Source organism: Scyliorhinus torazame, chromosome 20, assembly GCF_047496885.1.
Source record: "Scyliorhinus torazame isolate Kashiwa2021f chromosome 20, sScyTor2.1, whole genome shotgun sequence".
Classification (NCBI taxonomy): domain Eukaryota; kingdom Metazoa; phylum Chordata; class Chondrichthyes; order Carcharhiniformes; family Scyliorhinidae; genus Scyliorhinus; species Scyliorhinus torazame.
Genome location: NC_092726.1, coordinates 28,444,829 through 28,465,116, shown reverse-complemented (window position 1 = coordinate 28,465,116; position 20,288 = coordinate 28,444,829). Strand labels below are relative to the sequence as shown.

The following is a 20,288-nucleotide window of genomic DNA, read 5'->3' as shown; positions in this document are numbered from 1 at the left end:
AATTATGAGGGGCATAGACAGAGTGGATAGTCAGAGGCTTTTCCCCAGGGTAGAGGGGTCAATTACTAGGGGGCATAGGTTTAAGGTGAGAGGGGCAAAGTTTAGAGTAGATGTACGAGGCAAGTTTTTTACGCAGAGGGTAGTGGGTGCCTGGAACTCACTACCGGAGGAGGTAGTGGAGGCAGGGACGATAGGGACATTTAAGGGGCATCTTGACAAATATATGAATAGGATGGGAATAGAAGGATACGGACCCAGGAAGTGTAGAAGATTGTAGTTTAGTCGGGCAGTATGGTCGGCACGGGCTTGGAGGGCCGAAGGGCCTGTTCCTGTGCTGTACATTTCTTTGTTCTTTGTTCTTTGTTCTTTGGGTGTGTGGCGGAATCCGCCGCACTTTCGGAGGCTAGGCCGGTGCCGCAGGGGTTGGCGCCGCGCCAACCGGTGCCAAAGGGCCTCTGAGGGCAGGCGCGAGTTGGCGCATGCGCAGAACCGCCGCCGTGTTTCCTGCGCATGGGCAGGGGGTTTCTTCCCCGCGCCGGCCGTGGCGGAGCCTGACAGAGGCCGCACGCGGAGGGAAAGAGCGCCCCCGCGGCACAGGCCGGCCCGCAGATCGGTGGGCCCCGATCGCAGGCCAGGCCACCGTGGGGTCTCGTCCCGTGCCCCCCCCCCCCCCCCCTCCCCCCCCCCCCCCCCCCGAGGTCTCCGCTAGCCGCCCTCCAAGCCAGGTCCCGCCGGGATGGACAATGTCCATTTTAGGCCGGCGGGACTGGCCAAAAACTAGGCCCATCGGGGCCCGGAGAATTGCGGGGGGGGGGATGTCAACGGCCCCCGACCGGCGCGGCATGAATCCCGCCCCCGCCCAAACACCGGCGCCGGAGAATTTACTTCCCATCATGCTTTAATGGGAACGGCGAACGCAAGAAAGCTGATTGATTTTGAAACTGCCGTCTCCTCGCTTTCAAATCCCTCGCCCCCTCACTATCCCTGTATCCTCCAACCCTACGACCCTCAGAGGTATCCGCCCTTCTCTGTTTTTCACCCCTTGTGCGTTCCCAATCACGGCTACTCCACCATTGGTGGGCGCCCCTCCAGCTGCCTGGGGCCCTGTGCTTTAGGATTCCATACGGCTATAAAACACAGGAGCAGAATTAGGCCACTCGGCCCATCGCGTCTGCTCCGCCATTCTATCATGGCTGATATTTGCTCATCCCCATTCTGAAAATGAAATGAAAATGGCTTATTGTCACAAGTCGGCTTCAAATGAAGTTACCGTGAAAAGCCCCTAGTCGCCACATCCCGGCGCCTGTTCGGGGAGGCTGGTACGGGAATTGAACCGTGCTGCTGGCCTGCCTTGGTCTGCTTTCAAAGCCAGCGATTTAGCCCTGTGGTAAACAGCCCCTGCCTTCTCCTGCCTTCTCCCCATAACCCCTGATCCCCTTATTAATCAAGAACCTATCTGTCTCTGTCTTAAAGACACTCAGTGATTTGGCCTCCACAGCCTTCTGCGGCAAAGAGTTCCACAGATTCCCCACCCTCTGGCTGAAGAAATTCCTCCTCCTCTCTGTTTTAAAGGATCGTCCCTTCAGTCTGAGGCTGTGCCCTCTGCTTCTAGTTTTTCCTGCAAGTGGGAACTTCCTCTCCACGTCCACTCTATCCAGGCCCCGCAGTATCCTGTAAGTTTCAATAAGATCCCCCCTCATCCTTCTAAACTCCAACGAGTACAGACCCAGAGTCCTCAACCCTTCCTCATACGACAAGCTCTTCAATCCAGGGATCATTCCTGTGAACCTCCTCTGGACCCTTTCCAAGGCCAGCACATCCTTCCTTAGATACGGGGCCTAAAACTGCTCTCAATATTCCAAATGGGGTCTAGTTACCTCCCTACACCTTCCCCTGTGTTACAGTCAAATAAAGGTAACTACAGGGGCATGAGTGAGGAACTGACGAAAATCGACTGGGAGCAGAGCCTAGTGGGAAAGACAGTAGAACAGCAATGGCAGGAGTTTCTGGGAGTAATTGAGGACACAGTGCAGAGGTTCATCCCAAAGAAAAGAAAGGTTATCAGAGGGGGGATTAGGCAGCCATGGCTGACAAAGAAAGTTAGGGAATGCATCAAAGCAAAAGAGAAAGCCTATAATGTGGCAAAGAGAAGTGGGAAGTCAGAAGATTGGGAAGGCTACAAAACAAACAGAGGATAACAAAGAGAGAAATAAGGAAAGAGTGGATCAAATATGAAGGTAGGCTAGCCAGTAACATTAGGAATGATAGTAAAAGTTTCTTCAAATACATTAAAAACAAACGGGAGGCAAAAGTTGACATTGGGCCGCTCCAAAACGACGCTGGTAATTTTGTGATGGGAGACAAGGAAATAGCCGAGGAACTGAATCAGTACTTTGCGTCAGTCTTCACAGTAGAAGACATGAGTGATATCCCAACAATTCCGGAGAGTCAGGGGACAGAGTTGAATATGGTAGCCATCACAAAGGAGAAAGTGCTGGAGAAACTAAGAGGTCTAAAAATTGACAAATCTCCGGGCCCAGATGGGCTACATCCTAGAGTTCTAAAGGAGATAGTTGAAGAAATAGTGGAGGCGTTGGTGATGATGTTTCAACAGTCACTGGAGTCAGGGAAAGTACCAGAGGATTGGAAAATCGCTGTTGTAAACCCCCTGTTCAAGAAGGGAACAAGGAAAAAGATGGAAAATTATAGGCCAATTAGCCTAACCTCGGTTGTTGGCAAGATTCTAGAATCCATTGTTAAGGATGAGATTTCTAAATTCTTGGAAGTGCAGGGTTGGATTAGGGCAAGTCAGCATGGATTTAGTAAGGGGAGGTCGTGCCTGACAAACCTGTTAGAGTTCTTTGAAGAGATAACAAATAGGTTAGACCAAGGAGAGCCAATGGATGTTATCTATCTTGACTTCCAAAAGGCCTTTGATAAGGTGCCTCACGGGAGACTGCTGAGTAAAATAAGGGCCCATGATATTCGAGGCAAGGTACTTACATGGATTGACGATTGGCTGTCAGGCAGAATGCAGAGAGTTGGGATAAAAGGTTCTTTTTCGGAATGGCAACCGGTGACGAGTGGTGTCCCGCAGGGTTCAGTGTTGGGGCCACAGCTGTTCTCTTTATATATTAACGATCTAGATGACGGGACTGGGGGCATTCTGGCTAAGTTTGCCGATGATACAAAGATAGGTGGAGGGGCAGGTAGTATGGAGGAGGTGGGGAGGCTTCAGAAAGATTTAGACAGTTTAGGAGAGTGGTCCAAGAAATGGCTGATGAAATTCAACGTGGGCAAGTGCGAGGTCTTGCACTTTGGAAAAAAGAATAGAGGCGTGGACTATTTTCTAAACGGTGACAAAATTCATAATGCTGAAGTGCAAAGGGACTTGGGAGTCCTAGTCCAGGATTCTCTAAAGGTAAACTTGCAGGTTGAGTCCGTAATTAAGAAAGCAAATGCAATGTTGTCATTCATCTCAAGAGGCTTGGAATATAAAAGCAGGGATGTACTTTTCATAAAGCATTAGTTAGGCCCCATTTAGAATACTGTGAGCAATTTTGGGCCCCACACCTCAGGAAGGACATACTGGCACTGGAGCGGGTCCAGCGGAGATTCACACGGATGATCCCAGGAATGGTAGGCCTAACATACGATGAACGTCTGAGGATCCTGGGATTATATTCATTGGAGTTTAGGAGGTTGAGGGGAGATCTAATAGAAACTTACAAGATAATGAATGGCTTAGATAGGGTGGATGGAGGAAGTTGTTTCCATTAGCAGGGGAGACTAGGACCCGGGGGGCACAGCCTTAGAATAAAAGGGAGTCACTTTAGAACAGAGATGAGGAGAAATTTCTTCAGCCAGAGAGTGGTGGGTCTGTGGAATTCATTGCCACAGAGGGCGGTGGAGGCCGGGACGTTGAGTGTCTTTAAGACAGAAGTTGATAAATTCTTGATTTCTCGAGGAATTAAGGGCGATGGAGAGAGAGCGGGTAAATGGAGTTGAAATCAGCCATGATTGAATGGTGGAGTGGACTCGATGGGCCGAATGGCCTTACTTCCACTCCTATGTCTTATGGTCTTATGGTCTTACTTTGCCCCTTTAAGACACAGCTTAAAAGCTGCCATGGGACCTGAGCTCGTGGCCCAGCATTCCGCTGCTGCCCGCAATGGGAATCATGGCGAGCGGACGGGTAAGGAGATTTAGTAGGAAAACCATGGGCGGGATTCTCTGATCCTGGGGCTAAGTGTCGATGGCGTCTTGAACGGCGGAGCGTTTTACGGCAGCGTCACCCGGCCCCGAGGATCAGCGATCCTGCGTCGCCAGCGCGGCCCTGGAGTGGCCTCACGGAGCTCCAACTGCCGATACAGGCGCCCGTACGCCACGGCCGGCTCGGGTCCGCGCATGCGCGTGGGTTTGCCGTCTCCGCGCCGGTCCCCCGACGCAACATGGCGGAGACCCACAGGGCTCCCGGCGCGGAGGAACATGGACCCCATGGCCCATCGCGCGGGAGATTCTCCGGTCGCCGGAGCTGCGGAGCAACTGTGCTAACCACTGTGCCGCCGACACATTTCCGGGACCATACTTGTACATCCTCTCTGTAGGAAGCGACCAGAAATAGTACTTTCAGTCGAAAACTAGAGGATCGAGGGGGATCTCAAGCTCCAGTAAAGTCACAAATGAAAGCTGTTTACATGTGACTGACGACTCTCTTCCGCTCCCACAGGACGGTCCTTGTTTTTACTTTGCAACTCAGCCTTCCAGTGAACCGGAAGTGTTGAGCAACGAGGAATCCTCCTCCAGGTTTTGCAGTCCGAGTCGTGCATTTGCAGCAGGTAAGTGTCTATCTCTCTCTCAGGTCCTTACTTTTCAATCCGATCACCTTTAGTGGCCCGTTATCTACGGCACCCCCCCCCCCCCCTGCACCCCCCCGCCCCCCCCCCCCCACCACGACACACTGCCTCATTTCCTCTTTCCTCTCCGCACACAGAAGCCACCGACCAGAGCGCACTCAACGCAGCAACATCTGGAACCATTCTGGCCTCCGGCAATCAGGACCCATTGGTAAGGGAGATTCTCAGGGATTGTGTCGGAGGTGCTTGCCAGGTCCAAGGCGGCTCTGTGGAGACCCAGCAGGCCGGCCAGGTATGGAACTCCGAACATTCAGGGGGATCTTCGCGATGCGACCCCCAGACATACCACACTTCTATTGCACCCAACAGAGAAATGTGGAGCAAAGAAACGGCTCCCCAGCCGGCTGAGGAACACGATTCAACAGAATGCATTCTGACAGGAAACAAAATGGCCGTTGACTATACCTGGGGCAATGACGTCAAAATCATAGAACAGGAAGTGAGCGAATCATCTCAGGAAGAGGCAGGAAATGAAGAAGCGACAGAATTACTTGATGAAAAGTAAGGAAACTTTGAACATAGTTGATGTGTTTGCAGGTATTGATTTAAGCTTTATTGGACTGGTCTGCCCATTATGCCACTGAGCAATACTGGATAGGAGCGTCACAACATGGAAGGAATTTGCTCCCCATTTAGCATATATCCCATCAGCCTCAGCTATTAGGTTGGCCATGTTTGTTCAACAAACAGTAGAGACTCACAGGAGAACATTGGATGACTGGAGTCTGTTGCAATTTTAAAACCCACTGCAAATTTGTGACCAAATGTGTAGAATATCTGTTCTTTTTATTCTTCACAATTCTAATAACACTGCTCTCAACTCTTTTTAAAATAAATTTGGAGTACCCAATTCTTTTTTTTCTCCAATTAAGGGGCAATTTGGCGCGGCCAATCCACCTACCCCGCGCATTTTTGGGTTGTGGGGGGTGAAACCCTCGCAAACACGGGGGAGAATGTGCAAACTCCACACGGACCGTGACCCGGGGCCGGGATCGAACCCGGGTCCTCGGCGCCGTGAGGCAGCAGTGCTAACCACTGCGCCATCATGCCGCACCTGCTCTAGACTCTTAATAGGATGTTAAAACCTTTGGCAAGATAACAATATCTGTACCCTTCGGTAGCTAGTCATCCTGGCCATTTTTCTTTTAAGAATTAATTGATTTTCACACCCTCCCTCCCCGTCTCCCCCGCGCACTCCCCACCATCCACCCCATGGCTGATTACGTTGAGCTCGCAAGTTGCTGAGCCAGAAAACGGAACACACAGCGTGAGGTGATCTTGGGTGGTGTGGAGTCGCTAGAATGCCTCCCGACATACTCCACACCCACCACCTCTGACGGCGCTAGGTAGCTCTCCTATGGGTCCCCCCAGGCTCAGTGGCCCACCTGACGGTGAGCCGCCTTCTGCAGTCCATCTGGTTTAGCTTTTCTGTAGCAGTCCTGTACAACCGAGCGACTTGCAAGACCATTTGAGGGAGCTGGCTACAGGGCCAACAAGGGTCTTGGGTCACACATGTCAGCAGACACTGTAAGCATGGCCAATTTCATAGGCCCATAGAATCCATACAGTGCAGAAAAAGGCCATTCGGCCCATCGAGTCCACACCGACTCTCCAAAAGAGCACCTTACCTAGGCCCATTCATCCACCATAACCCCACCAAACCTTGTGTCACTAACGGCAATTTAGCACGACCAATCCACCCAACCTGCAAGTCTTTGGACTGAGGGAGGAAACCGGAGCACCCGGAGGAAACCCACGCAGACACGGGGAGAACGTGCAAACTCCACACAGTCGCTCAAGGCCGGAATTGAACCCGGGTCCCTGGCGCTGTGAGGCAGCAGTGCTAACTAGCGTGCCACCCAAAGATTTCCTTCCCTAAAGGGCAGTCAGTCATGGTCATTTACAGCATGAGGCCATTCGGTCCACTGATTCCTAGCCAGCTCCCTGCAGAGGAGTCCAGCCGAGTCCCACTCCTTCCTATATCCCCTGCAAGTTCATTTTCCTCGAGTGCGCGCCTCATTTTCTGTTGATTGTTTCCCCTTCCACCAGCCTCATTTGCAGCGAGTTCCAGCTCTTCACCACTCGCTGTTCGGTGGCACAGCGGTGAGCACTGATGCCTCACAGCTCCAGGGTCCCAGGTTCGATTCCGGCTTGGGTCACTGTCTGTGCGGAGTCTGCACGTTCTCCCCCCGTGTGTGCGTGGGTTTCCTCCGGGTGCTCCGGTTTCCTCCCACAGTGCAAAGATGTGCAGGTTAGGTGGATTGGCCGTGCTAAATTGCCCCTCGTGTCCAAAGATGTGCAGGTTAGGTGGATTGGCCAGGATAAATTGACCCTTAGTGTCCAAAGATGTGCAGGTTAGGTGGATTGGCCGTGCTAAATTGACCCTTAGTGCGCAAAAAAGTTCGGGGGTTACGGGGATAGGGTGAAGGTGTGGGCTTGGGTAGGGTGCTTTTTCCAAGGGCCGGTGCAGACTCGATGGGCCGAATGGCCTCCTCCTGCACTGTAAATTCTATGATTCGATGATTACCACTAAACCACCATCTCCCCTCGGTAAAAACGTATGTGCGTGTCTATTTGTTTGTCAGTGAGCCTGCTTGTGAGTGAGAAAGTGTGTGTGTGTCAGTGATTGTGCATGTGTGTGTCAGTGCACGCCTACCATGTCACTGACACACACACACCCTTGTGTCAATGTGATCCTGTCAATGTGCGTCAGTGTGTGAATGTGTCAGCGAATGTGTGTATCAATGAGCCAGTCATGTGTGAGGGTCAGTAAGCATGTGGGTGTTATCGAGTGTTAGCGAGTGTGTGTGCCGTATGTGACTGCAAGAGGAGCGCAGCGGTTAGCACTGCTGCCTCACAGCGCCAAGGACCCTGGTTCGATCCCGGCCTTGGGGGACTGTCTGTGCGGAGACTGCACGTTCTCCCCCGTGGGTGCGTGGGTTTCCTCCGGGTGCTCCGGTTTCCCCCCACAGTCCTACGATGTGCAGGTTAGGGGGATTGGCCGTGATAAATTGCCCCTTAATGTCGAGGGATGTGCAGGTTAGGTCCTGGGTTGCAGGAGTAGGGGAAGTGTGGACAGGAGAGTGTAAATGGGTGGAGTGCTCATTCGAAGGATCGGTACAGACTCGATAGGCCAAAAAGCCTCCTTCTGCACTTTAGTGATTCTCCAATTCTAGACATTCGACGATGTCGTAGAGTGTCCATAAAACGTAGCTTACCCAATGGCAACATCTGTGAGAATGGCTGAGGGGTGAAGCAGAAAGATAGAAGAGGTTGATTAATTTTCAACTGTGCCCTTCCCAGTGAGTCAGGCCCCATAAAGCTTCGGAGCCCCGCAGCTATGGAAACGGAACAGTTCAGCAGCGGTAAGCAGCTGGATAATTAGTAAAGACGTTATTACTCGGTCTCCTTTACGTCTCTCCTATATTATTCGCCTCTGAAATCCAGAATCGCTTGACAATTCTGCCAAAGGTATCTTGGATAAGAATCTGCCCATATTCGTTGATCTGAGAACTCACTCCATTTATCACAAGCCACTTTAACTCAGGTAGTGGACTGGGGAACTGGTCTGGTGCAGTGGCAGTGTCTACGCTGGGCCAGAAGACATGGGTTCAAGGCAGCTACTAAAGGGTTGTCCATAATGTGGGAAAACTGGTTGATTATCAACATAGAACATAGAACATTACAGCGCAGTACAGGCCCTTCGGCCCTCGATGTTGCGCCGACCTGTGAAACCACTCTAAAGCCCATCTACACTATTCCCTTATCGTCCATATGTCTATCCAATGACCATTTAAATGCCCTTAGTGTTGGCGAGTCCACTACTGTTGCAGGCAGGGCATTCCACGCCCTTACTACTCTCTGAGTAAAGAACCTACCTCTGACATCTGTCCTATATCTATCTCCCCTCAATTTAAAGCTATGTCCCCTCGTGCTAGACATCACCATCCGAGGAAAAAGGCTCTCACTGTCCACCCTATCCAATCCTCTGATCATCTTGTAAATCCTTCCGATAGGCCTAATGGTAGGTGGTAAGAGTGGGAGGCTTTTCATGGACACCATTCTGCAGCAAGACCTGGACAATATCCAGTCTTGGGGCTGACAAGTGGCAAGTTACATTCACGCCACACAAGTACCAGGCATTAACCATCTCCTACAAGAGAGGATCTAACCATCGCCCCTTGACATTCAATGGCATTACCATCGCTGAATCCCCCACATCCTGGGGGTTACCATTGACCAGAAACTGAACTGGACCCAGCCACATAAATACTGTGGCTACCAGAGCAGGTCTGAGGCTGGGAATCCTGCGGAGAGTAACTCACCTCCTGACTCCCCAAAGCCTGTCCACCATCTACAAGGCACAAGTCAGGAGTGTGATGGCATACTCTCCACTTGCCTGGATGAGTGCAGCTCCCAACAACACTCTAGAAACTCAACACCATCCAGGACAAAGCAGCCCCGCTTGATCGGCACCCCACCCACAAACATTCACGCCCTCCACCACCGACGCACAGTGGCAGCCGTGTGTACCATCTACAAGATGCACTGCAGCAACTCACCAAGGCTCCTTAGGCAACACCTTCCAAACCCACAACCTCTACCATCTAGAAGGACAAGGGCAGCGGAAACCCGGGAACCCCACCACCTGGAGACAGCCATGCCCACATCCTGTAAAAAATGAATGGAGAAAAAAGATAATGGCAAACCACTGTGAGGTTATCCATTTTGGTAGGAATAACATCAAAAGGGATTATTATTTAAATGATAAAATATTAAAACGTGCTCCTTTGCAGAGAGACCTGGGTGTGCTAGTGCATGAGTCGCAAAAAGTTGGTTTACAGGTGCAGCAGGTGATGAAGAAGGCAAATGGAATTTTGTCCTTCATTGCTAGAGGGATGGAGTTTAAGACTAGGGAGGTTATGCTGCAATTGTATAAGGTGTTAGTGAGGCCACACCTGGAGTATTGTGTTCAGTTTTGGTCTCCTTACCTGAGAAAGGAAGTACTGGCACTGGAGGGTGTGCAGAAGAGATTCACTAGGTTAATCCCAGAGCTGAAGGGGTTGGATTACGAGAAGTTGAGTAGACTGGGACTGTACTCGTTGGAATTTAGAAGGATGAGGGGGGATCTTATAGAAACATATAAGATTATGAAGGGAATAGATAGGATAGATGCGGGCAGGCTGTTTCCACTGGTGGGTGAAAGCAGAACTAGGGGGCACAGCCTCAAAATAAGGGGAAGTAGATTTAGGACTGAGTTTAGGAGGAACTTCTTCACCCAAAGGGTTGTGAATCTATGGAATTCCTTGCCCAGTGAAGCAGTTGAGGCTCCTTCATTAAATGTTTTTAAGATAAAGATAGATAGTTTTTTGAAGAATGAAGGGATTAAGGGTTATGGTGTTCGGGCCGGAAAGTGGAGCTGAGTCCACAAAAGATCAGCCATGATCTCATTGAATGGTGGAGCAGGCTCGAGGGACCAGATGGCCTACTCCTGCTCCTAGTTCTTATGTTCTTATGTTTCCAAGCATAAACATGTACCAATCCAATGGAAGTCAATGGTTTCCAATACCATCTTCGGGCATTGTACCTGAAGGAGGAGGAGTATAAGAATTGGCAAGTCATGCTGCAGCTGTATAGAACTTTAGTTAGGCCACACTTGGAGTATAGTGTTCAATTCTGGTCGCCACACTACCAGAAGGATGTGGAGGCTTTAGAGAGCGTGCAGAAGAGATTTACCAGAATGTTGCCTGGTATGGAGGGCATTATCTATGAGGAGCGGTTGAATAAACTCGGTTTGTTCTCACTGGAACGACGGAGGTTGAGGGGCGGCCTGATAGAGGCCTACAAAATTATGAGGGGCATAGACAGAGTGGATAGTCAGAGGCTTTTTCCCAAGGTAGAGGGGTCAATTACTAGGAGGCATAGGTTTAAGGTGCGAGAGGCAAGGTTTAGAGGAGATGTACGGAGTTTTTTATACAGAGGGTAGTGGGTGCCTGGAACTCGCTGCCGGAGGAGGTGGTGGAAGCAGGGACATAGTGACATTTAAGGGGCATCTTGACAAATACATGAATAGGATGGGAATAGAGGGATACGGACCACGGAAGTGTAGCAGATTGTAGTTTAGACGGGCAGCATGATCGGCACGGGCTTGGAGGGCCGAAGGGCCTGTTCCTGTGCTGTACTTTTCTTTGTTCTTTGTTCTTTGAGGAGAATGAATGAATCACATTCTTCCCTAGATCCCAGTATTATCCAATCCTTGTCACGGTATCACAATGAGGTACGATTGTAATTGTTCTGATTCCCATTTCAATTGATACCAATCAAAGACAGACCAAGACGTCCTCAAAAATTATACTGCACCAGATACTGAAGGGGGAATGAATGGGACCCTAACCCTAACCCTAACCCTAACCCTAAGCCCTAGATTCTTGCCACATGGTACTATTTCATTTTGAAATATATTTTTTATTAGAACTCGATCATTTTTACAGATAACGCAAACTTTCAAAACACAAACCGGCACAGAACACAACAATTATTTTTGCAAATATAAGAACGGAGAAAGGCAGGTTAATTTGCGGGAATGTCCGTTGGCGGAATTCTCCGCCCTGCCAGACGCGCAACATTTCCCAACGGCGTGTGGGTGGCCCGCAGGAAGAAACCCCAGGCGGGATTCTCCAGTCGGCGACGCTGGAATCGCGTTCGGCGATGGGCCGGAAAATCGCCGCTCACGACCGTTGCGGGGGCGGCGCTACGTTGCCGATGCTTCGCCCCCTCCAAAGCGGCGTACGCCGAGAGTACACTGTGCGACGTACCGGTGGCCTCAGGACGTTGTCTGAGGCTCGCCCTCCCCCCCCTTCGATGCTCCGCCCCTGACCTGCCGAGTTCGCGGCGGCGTGGGTCCCTCGTGGTCTCATCCGTCGGGAACTCAACGCGGCGGCTGCGGACTCAGTCCAGCGCCGGCAGAGTCGGGATCGGCAGGGCCGATTCGTGGGCAGTGGGGTACTGTTGGGGGTGGTCCGGGGCTGGCGAGCCGGCCAAAGGAGGGGCACTATATTCGCAGGCTGGGTCGGTTAGCGGCCGGCGTCGTGTTATGCGGTGCGGCCGCCGCTGTGCGTATGCGCGACCACGGACCCGCCAATTCTCCGGAACGTATCGGCAGCGAGAGCCGGGCGCTCTATGCTGCCGGCATGCTAGCCCCCAACAAAACGGATGATCGGTGGCCGTTTTGTGCCGCATGTTCGGGCGTAAAACGTCACCGTTTCCACACCGGACATAGCCTCACGATCGGAGAATACAGCCCCCGATTGGCCGGCTGCGGGCACAGAGATTCATGCTGCCGGCAAGGGCATGCCGCTCAGGAAAGCGGGGCTCGTGGGACAGAGAATGCCGCTTATGGTCCTTAGTGCCTAATTACACAACAGACCAATCAGAGAGTGGAGGGGGGGAGAGAATAACGCATACGAACATGGTAGAATGACATACCAAGATGCACACCTTTGTGTCGTGCGAAATTAAGACTTGCAACATGACTCACGGCGAACCTTGCAGGAATAGGTTAACAGAGGGGAGCTTACAAGTTTGGGATTGGGGTCCCACACCTTTCGGAATGAATCTGTCTCAGAACGGAGTATAGAAGCCGGAAAATCCAGAGGGAGACAATCCGTAAATATCTTGCGTCAATTTTGAATGGAAGGAGACTTGTCCCTAAGCTGAGCTGCAAAAGCCAGGAAGTCGTACATACCTTTCTTCATGAGCGTTAATATTCCTCCACCCGGAAGTAGGAATAAAGGATCAAATTCCAAAGCTGTGCCAAATATCCTCTCAAGCTCCTTAATTACACCAGACCAATAGGATTGAATCTTTTTAAAAAAAATTCCAATTAAGGGGCAATTTAGCGGGGCCAATCCACCTACCCTGCACATCTTTGGGTTGTGGGGGTGAGATCCACGCAGACACGGGGTGAATATGCACACTCCACACGGACAGTGACCCAGGGCCGGGATTCGAACCCGGGTCCTCAGCGCCGTGAGGCAGCAGTGCTAACCACTGACTTGGGCGGAGAGATGGCAGATGGAGTTTAACCTGGACAAATGTGAGGTAATGCATTTTGGAAGGGCTAATGCAGGTAGGGAATATACGGTGAATGGTAGAACCCTCAAGAGTATTGAAAGTCAAAGAGATCTAGGAGTACAGGTCCACAGATCACTGAAAGGGGCTACACAGGTGGAGAAGGTAGTCAAGAAGGCATACGGCATGCTTGCCTTCATTGGCCGGGGCATTGAGTATAAGAATTGGCAAGTCATGTTGCAGCTGTATAGAACCTTAGTTAGGCCACACTTGGAGTATAGTGTTCAATTCTGGTCGCCACACTACCAGAAGGATGTGGAGGCTTTAGAGAGGGTGCAGAAGAGATTTACCAGAATGTTGCCTGGTATGGAGGGCATAAGCTATGAGGAGCGATTGAATAAACTCGGTTTGTTCTCACTGGAACGAAGGAGGTTGAGGGGCGACCTGATAGAGGTATACAAAATTATGAGGGGCATAGACAGAGTGGATAGTCAGAGGCTTTTCCCCAGGGTAGAGGGGTCAATTACTAGGGGGCATAGGTTTAAGGTGAGAGGGGCAAAGTTTAGAGTAGATGTACGAGGCAAGTTTTTTACGCAGAGGGTAGTGGGTGCCTGGAACTCACTACCGGAGGAGGTAGTGGAAGCAGGGACGATAGGGACATTTAAGGGGCATCTTGACAAATATATGAATAGGATGGGAATAGAAGGATACGGACCCAGGAAGTGTAGAAGATTGTAGTTTAGTCGGGCAGTATGGTCGGCACGGGCTTGGAGGGCCGAAGGGCCTGTTCCTGTGCTGTACATTTCTTTGTTCTTTGTTCTTTGTTTGCACCACCACATCGCCCCATAAGATTGAATCTTGACACGGGCCCAAATGCAATGTATGTAATCACCCTCAACTACCAGGCACTTCAGGCACATCGGGGAATCAAACCGGTGTCTCAAACTCGACGTAATATGAAAATGTTGCCGCACCTTGAACAGTCTCCTTCATTTTGTTACATGCCAAAGTTATTTTGGCATAATCCCATATACTGCCCCATGTCTCCTCATCAATATTGGCTGCAAAGTCTCTTTCCCAAGACTGCAAGGTACCCAATATACTCACATAGAATATTGAACACAAGGTACCATAAAACTTGCCAATTAACTGTTTAGACTCTGCAGAATTCAGGATTCTTCCACAGGGGACATAGAGGTGTCACGATGCATAGTTGTCTTCAAAGATAAAGTCCGTTACTTAAAAGAAGGAGTGTCTCGGAATGCCAAATTGCTGGTAGAGCTGCTCAAAGGACAACACTGAACATACCTCCCAACCTCCAAATGCCTCTATCTCTCTAAATAGAAAATCCATGGCCCTTCGGACCTGGTGAGAGTTCCGGGTTACCCTGAATGGCAGAGAGAGCGGAAGTCAGATTAGATCTCCCGTCTAATTGACCGACCATCTGCCACGCTCGAAGAGTGTTAATAATTATTTGATTCTCACACCGAGCAGAGTCCGATCGAATGTCCCCATAAAACAACGGGACCTGTAAAAGATCCACTGACTGGACTTCTTTAACATCGAGCCAATTGGAGGTGGGGGCCCTCTCTAACCCAGTCCCTTGTGAACTTAAGGTGAGAAGCCATGATGTGGAGATGCCGGCGTTGGACTGGGGTGAGCTCAGTAAGAAGTCTTACAACACCAGGTTAAAGTCCATGCAGACGCTGTGACAACGAATGAATGGACATCGCGCGACAATCACCAGGCAGGAATGTTCCCTTCCAGTTGGGGAACACTTCAGCAGTCAAGGGCATTCAGCCTCTGATCTCCGGGTAAGCGTTCTCCAAGGCGGCCTTCAGGACGCGCGGCAACGCAGAATCGCCGAGCAGAAAATTATAGCCAAGTTCCGCACACACGAGTGCGGCCTCAACCAGGACCTGGGATTCATGTCGCATTACATTCACCCCCCACCATCTGGCCTGCAAAATCCTACCAACTGTCCTGGCTTGACACAATTCACACCTCTTTAACCTGGGGTTACCCCATCTCTGGATCTGTAAAGATTTAATCACCTGCGAATGCTCGCATTCTAAGCATTGTCGGGCATCTTTGAATCTGTCTATATATATGTTTCTGGAACATACCTCTTCATTCACCTGAGGAAGGAGCAGCGCTCCGAAAGCTAGTGATTCGAAACAAACCTGTTGGACTTTAACCTGGTGTTGTAAGACTTCTTAAGGTGAGACGCTAATTGGTTTATTCCGTTACAACCTGAGATCTCCAACTTGGCTAACTTAAAACAAGGTGCGTTTTTTCCATTAGATCGAGCTGATCGCTCCTTTAAGACTTCAGCAGACAATAAGATTTGCAACATCTGTGAAGGATGAGTAATCTAGGTAACACGTGCATCTTAATCAATGCAATCCTACCCAACTATCGGTAGGAAAGACCAATGATCGAGTTCCACCTGATTGACGCACTCAACTAAGGAGAATTGGCTCCTTACAGTTGCTTAAAGAAAGGGGCAATTACAACCTGAGATGGATAAACCCTAAAGGGGACCACCTGAATGGTAAGTTAGCCAGAGTGGGGAGCAGGGTGGTCTAACTCTCAGTCCACCCACCCCCAGAATTGGGTAAATTAATCTTGCCGCCGGAAAAAAAGCAGAATCTATCTACCAGATCGGTAATAGCGGGAGCCGCCAGTTATCCCTGGGTCTAGAGCCAGCATTGTTAAAAGAAGCCCAATCCGGTCCCCGTCACATCGCTGTTTACTGGAGGTGGCTGTGGACACATTGGCTGCTGCGTTTCCGACTTTGCAACGAACCGGGTGAATTCGCCGCCGGCGTGATTCTGCGTCCTGCCAGCGGCGGTTCCCTCGCCCACGGATTTCCTGGCGGTGTTGGGGTGACTGCATTGACCAGCGAGGGGAACAGAGGACCTCGCTGCCTGCGACGGTGCGCCATGGAGAAACAGGCAGATGGGGAGGACGAGAAGTCACCCCAATGAAGCTGCCGCAGGGGACAGTCCAACCAGTCAGATCTTCCCAGTGAAGCAGCAATGATTTATTTTTGGCTAGTGTAGAGAATGCAGGGAATTTAGGTCGATGAGAACCTGTTAAACTAATGGTTGAGGTGTAAATATTTTATGGGATGGCTGTTCTCCACATGAGAACCTAAGAGCAATCTGACACAAGCCTGTACATTAACCCATCCCTCCTGTTTATGGATCTGATGGAGTCCCTGGGTATTTCTCACACGTTTTGTTCCGTTCTATCTCCCAAAAGTGCTTCCCGAGACTTACGCACAGGTCAGGCTTTTCGGAAAGCTACATGCTTAATTTTAAAAGGAAATCCTTTGTCAGGGATTTGAACGTCACGGCGACGGCCACCATTTTGTTCCCTAATTGGCCAAGAGAAGGTGGGGGTGAGCTGCCATCTTGAACTGCTGCTGGACAATGAGTTGAGGGAACGGAGGCTTTTGACGGTAGATTTAGGGGGAGAGAAAAGGTGGGAGACCGGTTAGGCCTAGTGGCTTGTTCCTTTGTTGTATATCCTGTACATTATCCACAAGCAGTATATATTTTTTTCTTATTCATTCATGGACGTGGGCGACGCTGGGCTGGGCCAGCACTGATTGCCCACTCCGAATTGCCCTCGAACGGAGGCCATTTCAGAGAGCAGTTTAATAGTCAATCACATGGCTGCGAGGTCAGGAGTCACGTGTAGGCCGGACAGGGTAAGGACGGCAGATTTCCTTCCCTGGAGGACATTGGTGAACCAGATGGGCTTTTGCAACGATGGACAATGGTTGCATGACCATAATTAGATTTTTAATTCCAGAATTTAAAAAAAGAACTCAAATTTCACCATCTGCCATGGCTAGATTCGAACCAGGAACCGGGGAGCATGACTCTGAGTCTCTTATTGCTAAGAAAATACCACTGCACCACTACCTTCCCTAAATCTGGAGCGATATTTTTCTCATCCCCATTCTCCTGCCCTTTGCCCACAACCCCTGATCCTCTTATTAATCAAGAACCTATCTATCTCTGTCTTAAAGACACTCAGTGATTTGGCCTCCACAGCCTTCTGCGGCAAAGAGTTCCACAGATTCACCACCCTCTGGCTGAAGAAATTCCTCCTCCTCTCTGTTTTAAAGGATCGTCCCTTCAGTCTGAGGCTGTCCCCTCTGGTTCTAGTTTTTCCTACGAGTGGAAACATCCTCTCCACGTCCACTCTATCCAGGCCTCGCAGTATCCTGTAAGTTTCAATAAGATCCCCCCCTCATCCTTCTAAACTCCACCGAGCACAGACCCAGAGTCCTCAACCGTTCCTCATACGACAAGCTCTTCATTCCAGGGATCATTCTTGGGAACCTCCTCTGGACCCTTTCCAAGGCCAGCACATCCTTCCTTAGATACGGGGCCCAAAACTGCTCACAATACTCCAAATGGGGTCTGACCAGAGCGCGACACAGCCTCAGAAGTACATCCCTGCTCTTGTATTCTAGCCCTTTCGACATGAATGCTAACATTGCATTTGCCTTCCTAACTGCCGACTGAACCTGCACGTTAACCTTAAAGAGAATCGTGAACAAGGACTCCCAAGTCCCTTTGTGCTTCTGATTTCCCAAGCCTTTTCCTTTTTAACCTCAGTTCCATTTGCCTTGCTGTCATTTTAGATTATCATAGAATTTACAGTGCAGAAGGAGGCCATTCGGCCCATCGAGTCTGCACCGGCTCTTGGAAAGAGCACCCTACCCAAGGTCAACACCTCCACCCTATCCCCATAACCCAGTAACCCCACCCAACACTAAGGGCAATTTTGGACACTAAGGGCAATTTATCATGGCCAATCCACCTAACCTGCACATCTTTGGACTGTGGGAGGAAACCGGAGCACCCGGAGGAAACCCACGCGCACACGGGGAGGATGTGCAGACTCCGCACAGACAGTGACCCAAGCCGGAATCGAACCTGGGACCCTGGAGCTGTGAAGCAATTGTGCTATCCACAATGCTACCGTGCTATCAATGGCTTGGATGCTGAGTCTGTGAGCACAGGCCAACAATGAGGGTCCCTGGGTGTTCGACTTGACAGCTTCTGTCATCGACAGGCCACTAAAAATGAAACCACGGCACTCAGGCAGCTCCACCTTTCACAATTGCAGCTTGTTCATTCAGCGCCCTGGATAGACCGGGTGTGAATAACCTCTGCTAAAACAGAACCACTTCCTCTTGAAACAATTTTCGAGTATAAACTCCCCCGGTAAAAGCTGCTGATGTGGAACAGCAGGGCACAAACAAAACATACGTCCTCCGTAAAGATCAGCTCAGCGTCATTGCTTCAGCCTAGAATCTAAGTAGCGGTATTTGCATTGTTGCTCTTTCTAGCTTTAGTCTATTTGCTCTGTTTAGGTCACCTTTGCTCATGAGTCGCCAGGTATCTTTACGATACCGCCACGTGGTTCAAGTTTAGGTTATGATTAATAACACAGCACGCCGCTTAGTAAGGATTAAAACAACGGTCATTTATTATATACAACAAGCAATATTAATCCCCTAATACTACTTTCTATATAACAAACCTACCCCTACTGGCCAATACTTAACTTAGGAAGAGCCCACCAGGTCAGGGAAACGAATGGCTTGTCCAATCAAATCTGGCCCGCGGGATTCAAAAGGCTGCTACAAGTCGGTGGCTAGGTGTCTCTACCGGATAGCGATCGTTGGATTCAAACTTACGATACACGGTGGCTGGTCTTGCGAAGGTCTCGAGCAGGCGAAGATGAGAGAGAGAGATCTGAACTTGGACCTTCACTTTTATGGGGCCCAGGGGCTTCCCGCCTCCCGGGGCGGCCCTTGACCCTGAGTCCCAAGTGATTGGATTCGGTCCCCAGTCTCTGGGGTCGATGTGTCCAATGGTGAGGCGATTCCTCGATCGGGGGGTGGTCGCTCACCTGTCTTTGTTTCGGCCACTGCAGGCGCCGACAGGTCTGGCCCGGTATTCAATTGCTAATATGTTGCAATTGTTCCCGGGGATAGCCGATTTAACTGTGGATGTCTGGGTTGATTAGATGTAAACAGTCCTGAATGCAACTGCGGATACCTGGGTTGATGGGCTGTTGATAGCCCTGAGTATCGATCTGGGCTACGTTCCCAGAGCTGAATATGCAAACCTGTCTGCAGCTGCCTGCCTGTGTCTTCTTGGCTGTTTTTCCCAGCAGTCTTTCGGGTTAGCCATTTTAAACTGGGTTTTGGCCAGATGAATCGGAACGCAGCCATTTTACATGGCTACAGCATGGGACAGTGCAATGCAGGCAATGACTATCGCGTGTTAAGTTGGTGCTCTGGGTGATTTGTCTGTGGAAGGGTACTGTTACAACCCCCCTGGTGGTCACGGAGTATGGACTATCCGGTTCCCCGTAACTTCAGCAAAAGATGAACGTCCCCGTTAATGGAACAGGATTTTCCCTTAACATGGAGAGCCTATCTAGTATAAAAACCCCATCCGAAGCGAAGGTTGGGGCGGGAGTACCGCTCGTGGAGTGGTTACTCTGCTCGAATGCAACAGGGGCACTGCCCTTAAAATGTTTAATGCTGGGCAGCACGGTGACGCAGTGGTTGGCATCGCTGCCTCACGGCGCCGAGGTCCCGGGTTCAATCCCGGCTCTGTCCGTGTGGAGTTTGCACATTCTCCCCGTGTCTGCGTGGGTCTAGCCCCCACAACCCATAGATGTGCAGCGTAGGTGGATTGGCCACGCTAAATTGCCCCTTAATTGAAAAAAAACGGAATTGGGTACTCTAAATTTATTTTAAGGCTGAATTATAAAGAAAGTAAGTGATGGGCTTTCTGTCCGTAAGTTAAATGAACTGAGTCATTTTCGTGAATCAAAGAATTAAGAAGGAAGCAGAGTCCCTCGAGGTCTGTGAGCGCATTAGTTAAGGTCACCGTGTTCCACTGGGGGAATGGAATGGGAATATCAATGCCTGACATTTTAGCTCTCTTCGCCAAGTCGAGTTTCACTTTCAGTGGAATTGCCACCCCCAGTGACGAAAGAAAGTCAAGCCAGTGGGCGGGAGAGATCGGAAACCAGTGAGGGGCGTCACAGTGGCAGAGTGGTTAGCACTGCTGACTCACAGCGCCAGGGTCCCAGGTTCGATTCCCAGCTTGGGTCACTGTCTGTGCGGAGTCTGCACATCCTCCCCGTGTGTGCGTGGGTTTCCTCCGGGTGCTCCGGTTTCCTCCCACAGTCCAAAGATGTGCAGGTTAGGTGGATTGGCCACGATAAATTGCCCCTTAGGGTAGGGTTGTAGGAAAA

The 20,288-nt window shown here is 50.5% G+C and overlaps 1 protein-coding gene across 1 annotated transcript in view; it reads left to right on the top strand.

Annotated features, from left to right (window-relative positions):
* LOC140397023 (uncharacterized) overlaps window positions 1-20,288 on the top strand; it is a 135,908-nt gene that overhangs the window by 35,180 nt on the left and 80,440 nt on the right. The window contains exons 3-4 of the mRNA XM_072486066.1: window positions 4,730-4,838; window positions 4,994-5,417. Of these exons, the coding sequence (XP_072342167.1) occupies window positions 4,730-4,838; window positions 4,994-5,417 (533 nt within the window). The remainder of the gene's footprint in view (window positions 1-4,729; window positions 4,839-4,993; window positions 5,418-20,288) is intronic.